This window comes from Phaethon lepturus, unplaced genomic scaffold (genome assembly GCF_000687285.1).
Source record: "Phaethon lepturus isolate BGI_N335 unplaced genomic scaffold, ASM68728v1 scaffold2329, whole genome shotgun sequence".
Lineage (NCBI taxonomy): Eukaryota > Metazoa > Chordata > Aves > Phaethontiformes > Phaethontidae > Phaethon > Phaethon lepturus.
Window position 1 is genome coordinate 6,227 of NW_010561007.1, and position 13,407 is coordinate 19,633.

General features: G+C 40.4%; 1 protein-coding gene across 1 annotated transcript in view; it reads right to left on the reverse strand.

Moving 5' to 3' along the window:
* Positions 1-1,626: 1,626 nt before the first annotated feature.
* AMDHD1 (amidohydrolase domain containing 1) overlaps positions 1,627-13,407 on the reverse strand; it is a 12,357-nt gene continuing 576 nt past the window's right edge. The window contains exons 2-9 of the mRNA XM_010293826.1: positions 13,182-13,288; positions 12,116-12,180; positions 11,256-11,533; positions 6,981-7,206; positions 5,883-6,007; positions 2,751-2,844; positions 2,187-2,347; positions 1,627-1,741 (exon numbers count right to left, since the gene is read on the reverse strand). Of these exons, the coding sequence (XP_010292128.1) occupies positions 1,627-1,741; positions 2,187-2,347; positions 2,751-2,844; positions 5,883-6,007; positions 6,981-7,206; positions 11,256-11,533; positions 12,116-12,180; positions 13,182-13,288 (1,171 nt within the window). The remainder of the gene's footprint in view (positions 1,742-2,186; positions 2,348-2,750; positions 2,845-5,882; positions 6,008-6,980; positions 7,207-11,255; positions 11,534-12,115; positions 12,181-13,181; positions 13,289-13,407) is intronic.

A 13,407-nucleotide genomic window follows, 5' to 3' on the forward strand; every position in this document is an offset into this window, starting at 1 on the left:
AAGAACTGATTTAGTTGGCTAGCCTGATGAAATAAAGCATGAACAAGGATACTCTATGGGGTGCCTTAGGTATTTTGGATGTTAACAGATGTGCCCAAGGCTCGGGGAGATCAAGAGGTCATAATAAAGCTCATACATGCTTGTGATGGCTTTCAAATACCTGCTAATCAGAACGAGACTGTTGTCCTTCCTCAGGGGTCTAGTTCAGTAAAGAGCTCTGCTCTGTCCCACAGACTAGGTTGCCTGCTTATATCAATAATTATTTTTGATGCCAAGTTCTTCATGCTTGCCAGGTGTAGTTTTATTACTTCATCTTAAGAAAGTTAAGCCCTTCTGTTTCTGCAGCTACCATCCATTTGAAAAGTTGAAGAAAAGCCCCAGTCAGTGTGCAGAGACCCTCTCTACCCAGACTCTCTGCTTAAACACTGCAGCAGCTTGAACTCTAGAGCTGTATCATCCTTTTTTCTATGCACCACATCCCCAAATGATGGGACAAGCCCCAGAAAAAAGTAGTAGCTGAAAGAAAAGAGAGATTCAAAAAACACCAGGATCTTAAAGGTTTGACATTGCTCTGAGTAGGAGTCATCAAACTCACACTAAACTTGTAATCAGAAGCATATTCAAATTCCCATCAACAAACATGTCTCGTGTTATTTCAGATTCTGCCTAGAATAAATCAAGTCGGGTTGTTTTGGAATATCTGTATCACACTGCATGTGATCTTCTATTAAATTTCACGGTAATTGAAATTGAAAGTTGTCTGTACTCACCAAGACCTCACTGGGCTAACTGCCTCGGAGAGTAAACTGTAAGGTTTTGGCATCACTGATTTCCAACGGTAGGCCTGATTCAACCTCTGACTTACAGTGTACTCCAAATTTCAGCAGCCCAGTGAGTGGTGTACCTGATTGCATTTTCATCTCCTCCTTTTTCTTGTGCCGCTATAGCCCTGAAGGAGCTGTGAGATCCTCAGCAAGGCAGGATGTTGCAGATCAGCTGATAAGCAGTACCTTGCTGGGCTCCCAGCTGCTGCCTCCCATTGAGTTTCAAGGCTGTAGAAACCAGGTAACTTGGTATTTTGGAGAGGTAAGATACTGTGCTTCCTACCACGGTTATGGTTCCTGGTATCTGCTGAGTTCAAGACTGAGCAGACCCGGGAGGTATGAATGTTTCCTCAGGATGCTGTGGCCTCCCAGCACCGCCAAGGGCCATTCCAAATGTGCATGCCTGAGCCCCTGACCCTCCGTCACAGGTTACTTAACATCACTCTTCCCAATAAATTTTACGTGGATCCAAACTTCTTCATTCATTCATGGTTTGTTGGGGTTACTTTCAAATATAATAATTTTATAGATTAATATTGTATAGGAAACCATTTTTTGAAACTGTTTTATTTCAAATGGGTACAATTAGAAATTATTTTCATGCAGTGGAGAGAAGGACAATGGACATAAAGATGCACCAGACGGGTAATGCCTGGTAAAGTTTACTTGAATAAGAGGGCTGGTAAGGTGAGCAAGCAAGCAATTTACCAGTAAATACAAATCTGATTTGTCTACAGAATAGAAAATTAGAAGTATTCCATTCTAATTTGATGACAGTAGCTTCCTAAATTACTGTCTTCTCTCAGTAACTGCTCATTGTCCCACAGCTCTCATTTTGATAGACCACTTTTCCTTTAACTATAACATAGTCGATCAATGCTTCATGTCCCCCGAACTGGTAAATCAAGTGCTCCCACCTAAAAAGACAACAACATGTTTAAGAATACCCAGACTTGCATAAAAGCAGGTCACATACCTAGTATACCTGGCAGTTATAAAAGATTTGCTTGAACCGTTGGAAAACACTACTCCATGTTCACATGTTGATCTCTTGTTGCATGATGCTGCATAATGTACAAATCAGCAGAGAATTCCACAAAATAAACAGGTATTATCTTTAGGTAATTTGTAATTAGGCATGGATTATTTGTAATATTAGCCCCAAAAGTTGTAGACTTTATTTTCCACTGGAGTGATTAAGGAGAATGAAAGTGGGTCTAAAATGCCAGCAGTGTCCCTTTTTCAGATGAAAATAACTTCTAAAGCACGAGGAATTCACTAACCTCTCCACTATCCACAATAGGGTGAAAAACAAAGTCCCTTATGTTAAATCACATTTCAAATGACAATGGAAGAACAAACCTTGATGAATTTATGATAACAAGATCCCCCTGCTTGCCAGTCTCTATGGAGCCATGCGTGTCCGATTTTCCCAGAGCATAAGCTGCATTAATGGTAGCAGCTGCTAGTGCTTCATTCATTGACATCTTCATGTTTACACAGGCCAGATGCATCACCATAGGCTAATAGGCAAGTTAAGTGGAAAATGGGAGTTACCAGTAACACAAATAAAGCTGTTCACACCTCAAATCCCTGAGCATTCTCCTCCCTCCTTGTGCAACAGCAGGAGTTGTCCTGCATAATGTAAATCTTGCCAAATCCAAAATGAGAACTCTACAATCAGGAACCTTGAAAGCCTTTTTATAAGCCTCTCAGTGCATATGAAGAATAAAACTCCTACTGGTTTCAAGAATTTCTGGCAAAAGTACCAATCCATATAAATAAGCATGAACAATTGTCTAAGCTGGGCATAGAGCTCTCTTTGCAGATACAAAGACTATTTTAAGTGCACAAGTTCTATACAGAAGTTGTACTGGTAAGAGATTTCATAATTTTGTGGTGTCATAAGTATTAAGAATAGCTTACCATTGAAAAGCAGTATGCATTAGGATTAAAGTCACTGCCAAGAGCAACTATAACTCCTTCTTCTAACATTTTTCTAGCTTGAGGTTGCTTCAGTCTAGTGAGAAAAAGACACTTGTCAGTACAACTTGCTTAGTTATTACACGATGATTTACAAGAGCAAAAGTCATCATTCAGTTTGGCTACATTCATGCATTCAGTTCCACTAATCCTTTTAGAGACAAATATCTATCACTCTATGGACAGCATAAATGGGAAGTGTGATCCACTGCTGTTGCAGTAACAGCATGTGGCAGCAGCCAGTATAAAGCACCGGCCCCAGGCCATGGAAATTCTGGTATTCTGTTGGCAATTGAGTAAGTTGAGGCTGTGCATTTAATTTGTATACATTAGAGTATTTTTCCACTTAGCAATGTTAATGCAAAAGATATCTTCAATAACTTCAATATTTGGAATAGCCATTTCAGAATTGTTCGGCCACTGGGTTAATCTTGGTAGGTGTTTGCAAGGGTGGGCACCAGCCATAGGAAATACACTCTCTAAAAAGTTTTAGCCATAGTTGCTGTAAAGCCAATGGCACCAAACACTGTGTCTGAAAACAGAATCATAGAATAGTTTGGTTTGGAAGGGACCTTTAAAGGTCACCTAGTAAACCCCCCCCAATAAGCAGGGACATATTCAACTAGATCAGGTTGCTCAGCGCCCTGTCCAACCTCACCTTGAATGTTTCCAGGGACGGGGCATCTACCAACTCTCTGTGCAACCTGGATCAGTTATTCGCCACCCGCAACATTGTCAAAAATTTCTTCCTTAGATCTGGGCTAAATCTACACTCTTTTTAGTTTAAAATCATTACCCCTTGTCCTATCACTGCAGGACCTGCTAGCAAGTCTGTCCCCATCTTTCTTTTAAGCCTCCTTTAAGTACTGGGAGGCTGCAATAAAGTCTCCCCAGAGCTTTCTCTTCTCCAAGCTCAACAAGCCCAACTTTCTCAGCCTGTTCTCATAGGAGAGGTGTTCCAGTCCTCTGATCATTGTTGTGGCCCTCCTCTGGACCCTCTCCAACAGGTCCATGTCTTTCCTGTGCTGAGGGCTCCAGAGCTGGATGCAGGACTCCAGGTGGGGTCTCAGGAGAGTGGAGTAGAGGGGCAGAATCCCCTCCCTCGACCTGCTGGCCACGCTGCTTTTGATGCAACCCAGGGTACAGTTGGCCTTCTGGGCTGTGAGTGCACATTTCCAGCTCATGTCCAACTTTTCATCCACCAGTTTCTCCAAGTCCTTCTCAGCAGGGCTGCTCTCAACCCCCCAGCCTGTACTGATACTGCAGGTTGCCCCGACTCAGGTGCAGGACCCTGCCCTTGGCCTTTTTGAACCTCACAAGTTTCACACGGGCCCATTCCTTGAGCTTGTCCAGGTCCCCCTGGATGGCATTCCAGTGTAACAATAAAAATGAAACATTAGAGCATCTGCTGCTCAAAAAGCAGTATTAAAACCACTGCAGTTAACAGAAAAGAACAGTAAATGAGCTCTCGATGAAGAGCTTACATTTGCTATAAGACAATCCTCTCCCTACAGAAGCATCTTGGCAGATTTATGAGAAAATACCACCTGCTCCTGCAAAACACGATGCTCCAGGACTTAACCGCAAGACAAAAAAGATTTGTCTGCAGAGCTGTTCCCCATCCTCAAGTGTGTTTCCAGCCTCTGCATCCCTTGCTGTGCTCTTGCTGCCAGACTCCTTAGGAGTACTGCAAGCAATGGTTAGCAAAGGCCAAAATGAAAGACTGTTTACCATTAAGCAACTCTCCAGCTGCACAATTTGGCCATCAGGTGAAGCCCTGGCCACTACTGCTTTTCTTAAAACCAGGAGTCAGTGTAGGGTATGACCGGTCGAGGTCTGAGCTCTCATCATTGGTACTGAAGGAGCGGAGGGAGGCCAGCAAAGGATGTACCACATCACCTCATAGCAACTTCTAATATGTTGCACGGCTTTCGGCCCTCTAATACTCTTTAACCAGTTATTTGTCATATCTCTTCTTCATTTTTAGAGTGCGTTAGACTGGGAGCCTTGTGTGCAATAAATAGTGCACCAGACACGGGGACAAACAAGGCCTTATTTCCCACGGCTTGTTATTATCTCCATCTGAGATTTATCCTGAGGTTATAAACTTTCCACCTCATGGAGTCTCTGGAGTAACGCGTGAGTTACAGCTGCAACCTTTTCCACAGGTGGCTGCATGTCTATTGTCTCCTTTACCTCCCTGTCTGGGATCAGTTTGCAGGATGACACGTCCTCCCTGAGGTATGTATTCTGGCGGCACATGTAGTTAGAGTCAGCCACTGGGTTCAAAAGCACTGGTGCAGGACACGGACAGCTAACCATAAATACAAACACAAGCACAGACCTAGAAGTGAGCACAGGTGGCAATCACATGAGCCTTAATGCCTTGGAAAGCAAGCTGCTGAAAATAAACCAAAATCAGCTCAAGGATCTTCGCTTCACAGAAGGAGAGGTATTACTGGGTCATGGTCCTCATCATCTAGTTGGCTTATTTTTGGCATTAGGGATAAGCAGGTGATCCATCTGTGCTTATCTGGAACATCTGCATATGGAAAATAGTGTTCTTAAGGCAATTCTGCTCAGTGTTGCCTGAGTAAAATCAGACGAGATTTTTAAAATGCTACCCATGGTCTTTCAGCTCTTTAGATAACCAAAGGATTCATTTCCCAGGAAAACCTTCTGCAAGAGAGCAAATACATATACTGCAGATGTAATTTTCCTGAAAAGATGCCAATTTGGTTTTCAAAGTCTAAATGGATTAAAGAAAACCAGACCAGTTTTCTTTTAAATGAACGCCTATCACCTTAGCCTGTCATAAGGGCAAATTCCAGTGTTGACTGAACCACTCCAAATCTACTGCAAGAGTTCTCAGAAGTAGGATATTGCCTCATTTTTGAGGATCTCCACAGGAACAATGTATGGGGAGGCTCATTCAGCTCTTTCGTGATTATCTTCACTTATCCAGCCTGATCCTTAAGGCATAGATAGAAGCTTATGCTTGTACATTAAAAGACTCTAAAAACACAGATATGATTTTGCTGTTACAAAAGTTTTCCTCCAATCTAGTGGCCTTACCTTAGCATGTAGGCAGTTGTTGGTAAAAGGACAGCGGCACACTTAGCTCTTGCCATTGCTGTGATGCCTTCATCACTAACTTCTTCCAGGTGGCTGATAGCCCGGGCTCCTAGTTCAGCTCCAAGCTAAGAAAATTTTCAAGAAATTTACTCACGATTCTCAACTAATTCAGTAAAGTAATATTGTTTTCAAATGACTGGAGGAGACAATTCACTATTAATGTAAAATTTACTAAACGAAAAATCATAAAGAACGCTTGAAAGGACAAACAAAATACAGAGAAAAATTATTTGCTAATTTACTGCAGGAAAAGTTAGTCACGAAAAGGTATTAACCATCCACTGCGTGAAAGTGCACCTTCAGTGCTGTTTTTAACAGATGAACATGCAAAATATGGGACAGCTATGGATAAAACTATTATCAAGTCCTATTCACAAAGTATCCAGCAGAAAAGGGCTGACAAAACTGACACTGGTTGTAGAACTAGTAGTGCAACTCCTGCCTTCAATGGTGAAGCACCAAAAAGGCTTTTATGATCAATAAAGTTTTTGTTCTGGTTTGTTTTCTTTTAAATATAGCAGCGATAACCTGAGCAGATCCCACAGGAAGGAAGCAACGTTTAAATGATGGTGAAACACAGCCTCAGAGTGACTTTCTTTATCAAGATATTTTGGAGCCTATTTTGGACTAAACCATCCCTCTGACTGTGCTCACTGCGCATCTGACTTGTTGCTGCTAACAGGACGTTTAAGGAATAAAGATTTTTCAAGTTGCATAGAAATCATGGGGTTTTTTTCATGCTTGGGTTCATGGATATCCACCTTCCCCATCTGTATCCCATGTAGAAGATAAGCAAAGTCAATGTTTGACTAGTCAGTGCACGTTAGTCCCAGAGGTCAAGGCTTCCTCCAAGGCTTAACTCCAAAGCTGCACAAGGGCTGCACTCTCTATTGTGTGATAGAAATAGATGTCTATGAGTGGTCTATTTTCAAAGTCTTAGAAAATAAAACCTTGGTTTTGAAAACTGCAGTTCTTTCAATGATTCAGCTCTCACAAAAGCAAAGCAAAAGGCTTAAGTGAATGTTAAGAAAGATGTACCTCAGCAGATTTCATCGGATGGAGTTCATCACCATGGAAGTTAATCTGTAACCCTATATCTTTTCCAGCTTGAAGAATTCTCCTAGTAGACTCCAGATCAAAGACTCCCTTCTCACAGAACACGTCTATATTGTTAACATGTATTTCACCACTTAGTTTGAGTTCTTTCAGTTTAGGGAGATGGTTATTGATAATGTCATCTGTGGCTTCAGTAGCAGTTTTCCCTCTAATGAAAAGAAAAGGTTACAATAAGAATAACATCCTTAAAGTCTGGGAAACATTCAAATTGTACATGCAATTTCTAGATTATTTGGAAAATGATGCAAATACAAAGCACTCAAAAAACCTTCAGATTAAAAAATTTAAAACTACAGTAATTCATGTACTCTCAAACACTAATTACTTTCCATTCAAAGAATATTAGATCGAATTACTAGATATTTTTTATAAGGTTACCTTCTTGGATGCTAACCAAGACAAGAGAATTTTAAAACTAATTCTTCTGCTTTCCTATTCATATATACAACTGTATTCTAAAACACATTTAAATATGTAAAAGATTATTTAAATATTTAAACTATATTAATGCAATATTTTTATTAAAATATCAAAGCTCAAAGGGGATGTGCAGCACAAATGATCATTTTAAATTGACCTCTCCTCCTTTTATACCATTCAGAGTAATAGCTAGATGACTGTTTCTAAATCAGAGGGGCCTCACGAGGTTCGATTTGCCAAAGTCAGAACCATTTATAAACTCCCTATTACACAAAGATAACCCAGGAGAGATCAGTAAATGCCTTTGAAAGAGCAAACAATCCCCAAATCTGCAGCTGAGTTAATATTTTGCAATTTTAAGATCTGAAGATAAGTGACATACTGCAGCTACATGTCTGTGACATCTCAATCCTCATTTCAGGCACCAGAAAGCATGTACAGACCAGCGTTATAAAAGTGCCACATGTGGGCAAGTTGGAAGTTTTACAGTGGCAGTAAATTCAAGAAGCCAAATTCTGCTTGGATAACTGGTCGTGTGGTTATAAAGCAGAGCAGAACCCAGCTTAATGGCCCTTCTTTTGTTCACCTCTCACTGAAACAGTCATTGGGATTGCTCAAGCTTTTACCATGTCAAGCCTTCTCCCTTTTCTTCTTTTACTCTGCAGTCTTTGGAGGAATTTGGACTGAAAGATTAGGACCACAGCCAAGACAAAACAGGGAGATGTAAGTCTTAGTTTCACTTCACTGGGGGACATAATGCCCAAGACTTCAAAACTGCCGTTGTTCTAATGCAGGAGAGTTCTGCTCAGGAAATCACTTTGAAAATTTCTTCCTAAAGATGAAAAGGGTGCAGTGAAGCTTTGCCAATCAGAAAAAAAAAAAGATAAATTAGAATCAGACGTCCTCTAAATCATGGTTTTGATTCAAAATGATGACTACAGGGATGACAGAACAGTTATTTCTTTGCCCCACTGCTGTGAGCTTTTTAGGTGCATTTCCTGAAGAACTGGAGATACTCTAAGGCTGGAAGTTCCAAGGCTGGAAACATTTTTTAAAAGCAATGGATGGGAACAGGGATCTCTATAAACACAGCAGCCTTATTTTTCTCTAGGATGGCTCAGACTAAAGTAGCCTGCACCGTTTGGCACACACCTCAGTAAGCACTGCCTATTACCAATGCACTGTATCACAGTCCCACAAAATAACTGTGTTTGTAAGGACCTCTGGAGCTCATCTGATCCAACCCCTGGTGCAGAGCAGGGTCAATTTGAATCATGTGTCAATGGTGCCTTCTAGAAGCAGAAAATCAGACTGAATTACCATATACCTAGAATCATGAACAGATACACACAGCAAGTTCTCAACATCTGCTAATTTCCAGGTGGGAAAAAAGAATAACCAGTGCTGGCAAGTCTAGAGGTAGGCTCCTTTTAAGATTCCACATATTGAAGCTTTACAACACATGCCACATATTGCAACACTTGGCATCATGGTAGAGTTGACACCTTTATCAATTAAATGAACTTTCTGGTGATGCTTCTGCTGCAAGAGGCCAGACTTCCAACAGTATATTGAGCCAAGTGTAAGCAAGCAAGCAAACGGCTTAGGAAGAACATCACAAAGCTCGTCAGCAGCAGCCCCACAGGGGTTTAAGCACCATTCTCCCTGAGCAAGCATAACATTGCTCTCTTGTTTCACATGAAATAGAATGACTTTAAATTGATCCAATGTTAGCAGATTGGTGGTAACAAATTTGCATGACTATGATCATTCCAAAACCATCAGAAGATTATTAGACCTTTAATGGCTATCTAGTCAAGAGCTGCCATTAGGTCTCTACAACAAAAAAGGGCATTACATCTTAAGGCCTACATAAATCACAAAGATTTAAACAAAAATAGTTAAATCAATCTTACTCTTTTGTTTGTATGATTTATGCATAACTGAACTAAAGGGCAGTTTAATGGAATATAATGTTGAAAGAAAACTGGCATAAGCTTAAGTGACTTGGAAGTTGTCTGTTCAACAGCTTCTAGAATCCACAAGATCATCATTTGCATAAGTAATAACAAAGAGCAATTCCCAGCCCCAAGCCTGCGGGCAACATGTTCCCCTTGCAATCCTCCACTGTTACTGAAGCTGCAGGAAATTCAGAGTTTAAAATTGGACTCAACAAAGAGGGATGCTTCTCTCAGCACATTACTGGCCCAGATGTTCAGGAGCCAGCCAAAGGCTGAGGACCATGGCTCTGAACAGCAGGCCCTGGATGAGGGGAGAACTGCAGAATTCCTCCTGGTCAAAATCAAAACCTGAGGCAGAGACTAAGTTTGAAGGGTAGCAGAAAATTCAAGCAAAATATTCAAGACATGAACATTTGAATGAAAAGAGATGAGCATTTAAGAAGACATAAACTGGAATATACAGACAATCCAGTATTTCCTTCAGGAAATTTCCTCAAATCCCCAACTACCTTTTCTCCTTAATTAAAATACAGTACCATCACTAGTTATATTTTGTTATGTTTGGCGTGCAATCAGTGGGGACAGAACCATGCAGAGAGTGAAACAGTACACCTGTCTTTCTAACACATTAGATTTTATATATTTGTAAAAACACTGGAATTTATTTAATTAGTTTATTGAAATTCTTGAAATATTTTCGTGGGAAACACTATTTATTGGGATTTTGACTGAAATCCTCCCAAGGCTTTTTAGGGGAGGAAGAAATGAAGGGCAAAGAAGTATATATAGTTTGGGGTAAAACCTTGATTTTATTTTACCATTAAGTCCTCCAAATTTTAGTAGAACTGCTTGAAAGAAGTATTTGGTGTTTTCAGCAGATTTTAGTTACTTTATTCTTAACCATCTTCCAGTTACTGAAGATGATACAGGATTCCTTTTGAATAGTTACATTAACAAAAGATAATTTCCCATCCTGCCCCAAATACACAATAATTAGATTGTAAATAAATTTTTCTAGGTCATGTTTTCTTGAATGTCAGAAGAGGTAGATTTTTTTGGAGTATGCTTTTTTTTTTTTTAAAGTAACATCTCTTCAATATTGCCACAGTATCCCTGTGATGCTAGGCCTGCCTCCACCTCACATGTCTTGTTTTGTAGCAGCCTACCGCTTAGTCTGTCAAAATGCACGTTTCACATACACCTACCTAGCTAGAACTCCTCACTAATTCGTTCATACAATGAAATGTGGTAACTTGAAGATGTTATTTTCATCATAGGGAAAAAATGTCAAAGTGAGAAAGGCTTGTTTTGGTATGTCTACTTGAGCTATCAAAACAGTTGTGACTAAGCACATTTACTCATCTCATACCTATAAGATACATGCAATTCTTCGTTGCATGGAAGCATAATTAAGTTTTGTTTACTGAGGTATAAAAGGATTAAATATAGTATTTTTTTCTGTTATCTCACCAAAATAAAAGCTCATGGCAGAGACTATGCTTGAAGGGTAGCAGCAAACCCAGGCAGAACTTTCTGCATGAGAACCCCAAAATCCACATTATGTTCAGTGTGAGCATCTGCTGGAAGCAGGCACACTGTGCTAAGCTTACATTGGCATTTAGTAGCCATTAAATAAAGCTTCCCTGTCTTTCTTCAAATTAAAATTTAGGAGACCCTTCTGTAAATACTGGCTATTGTTTCAAATATGTTGTATTTTAGGAGGGCTGGGCAGAAGAAACCTTTCGGAAAATAACAGCCAATTTTCAGTGCAAAGCAGTAGTATTTAACAAAAGCAAGAAAAATCAAGTCATATTACTTTGGCACAGAATGAGCTCCACAGTATGTTGAAGAAATGCCAATATCCATGGATTGCTTAGCGCGTTCTATCACCCTGAGCATTTTAAGCTCTGTTTCTAAGTTTAAGCCATATCCACTCTTGCACTCAACCAACGTAGATCCTGCTCTGCGCATGCGTTCAAGTCGGTCTTTGAAAGTATTGAACAGCTCTTCTTCCGTGGCCTTCCGAGTGTGTTCCACAGTAAAATGTATTCCTCCCCCAGCCTGGTGGATCTCCATATAGGATGCGCCTGCCAGCTTGGGAAAAAAAAAAAACAACACACAATCCCCCCAAACAATTAGCTATTAAATATGCATTTTCTGTCCAAGGGACTCTGGAAAGTGCCTTGAGGTCTCTTCACAGTGAGAGAGAAAAAGAGGGCGGAAATTAATTCTTCCTCCCTCCCCCTCCTCTTCTCTTTCCTCTCCACTTAAATGAAGAAATTATATAAGAAGAGACATAACGAGAATTACGCTGAAGATTTGCTTCCCCCTGAGCCCCAGGGGAAAACCTATCTCTAGCTCAAAAATTCATTTATGTGGGAAAAAAGAAAAAAAAAAAAAACCCCAAGATTTAGATGGTAATAGAAGACAGCACTCCTGTAGTGCTTCTATTAATGCAAAAATATATCAAGGCTGGCTGCAAAGGCTGCACTCCTCTCCTCCACTCCTCTCTCAGCCTACCAATATTCAAATATCATCCCTCCTCCCTCAGTTAGATTATCTGACAGAAATTATTTATTTTTCTACAGATGAAAAATAGGAGTCACTAGAAAGTTGAAATAGTTATGCATAAAAAAAGAGGAAGAAAAATCCCACTGTGTAATTTTATGCCATTACCTTCATTGCAAACTCATGAACCCTATCACCAGCCCACACTGGATGTGTATGTGCATCTACCAGGCCTAAAGAAAACACAGTAAATGTATACTCAGGTTATTTCACGGTGTAAAAGAAAAGCTTATGAACATGTAAGCAAATGAAATGGACAGCAGAAGCTCCTGTATAAAGCCTCTATTGGTTAGAAAAAAAGAGGAATCCAACCCGCCAAAAATCTAGGATTTTCTTCAAAAGCTATTAATTTTCTTTCAATTTTTTTAGGTGTCACACCTTATGCAAAACATCTCTAGGTAAGTGCACCAGTTGCTGAGTTTTTCATGTTGTTTTGACATTTTCAAACTGTGGAAGAAACTATAAATGACACACTTTGAAGGAGATTAGACTTTAAGTCTGTGTTCTTTAAAAAAAGCAAAGTGCTTAGGCTGGGCTTAGTATGCCAGCACTTACTCTAGCAATAGTCCACTTACTCCAGTGGGAGCCTTTTCTATGAGCTGTGAAACCAACACTACTGAATGCCCAAGGCCATTGCAAACGTAACAGCGGTCCAACAGCTCATCTGCTAACACCACTTGCAAAGTTTAACATGCAATAGATTTGCCCAGATTTATTGCTTTATCAGGTAAAGTTGCAGATTATGTGCCTTAAAATCCTGCGCTGCCCTTTTGCCTCCAACCGGCTGCGGGTAGGATGGCGAGACTGAGCTCTGCGGCAGAACAGCTGATGGATGGAAATGGTACAGAAAACAGAGGTGAATCTGAAAAGCCATTCGGCAGGCCAGCTGTGTTACTGTTGTGATCTGTGACACAGAGGAACAGACGAAAAACAAAACAAGAGGAAACAGAGCCCTACTATGAAGCCAAAAAAACCCCACTCCAAATGCTGCAACTTTCTCCTTGCAGCACTCCTGATGAGGAAGCTATGATAGTCTGGCCCTCAACACAAGATACTATCAAACCAGTAATGAATATAGAGCAAAAAGGACAGAGGGATGTTTAATACACATTTACTTTGTCTCTAAGCACTTGCTGCCATTCAGCATTGTATCATTATGAAAAAATAAACCTACCTGGTAACACACACTTCCCGGAGCAGTCAATTATTCTTTCAAACGTTGCTCCTGAAAACTGATTGCGAATGACATCTGCCTGGCCCACAGCTTTGATACAACCATCTCTGCAAAAGCAGACAACGAACAAAGGAAGCTTGAGCCTTTAGTCAAATGCTTATTGACAGAGCTCCTGGAGCAACAACTCACTAAAGGAAGGGGTAGGGACCTTCAGCAGGCATGAAAC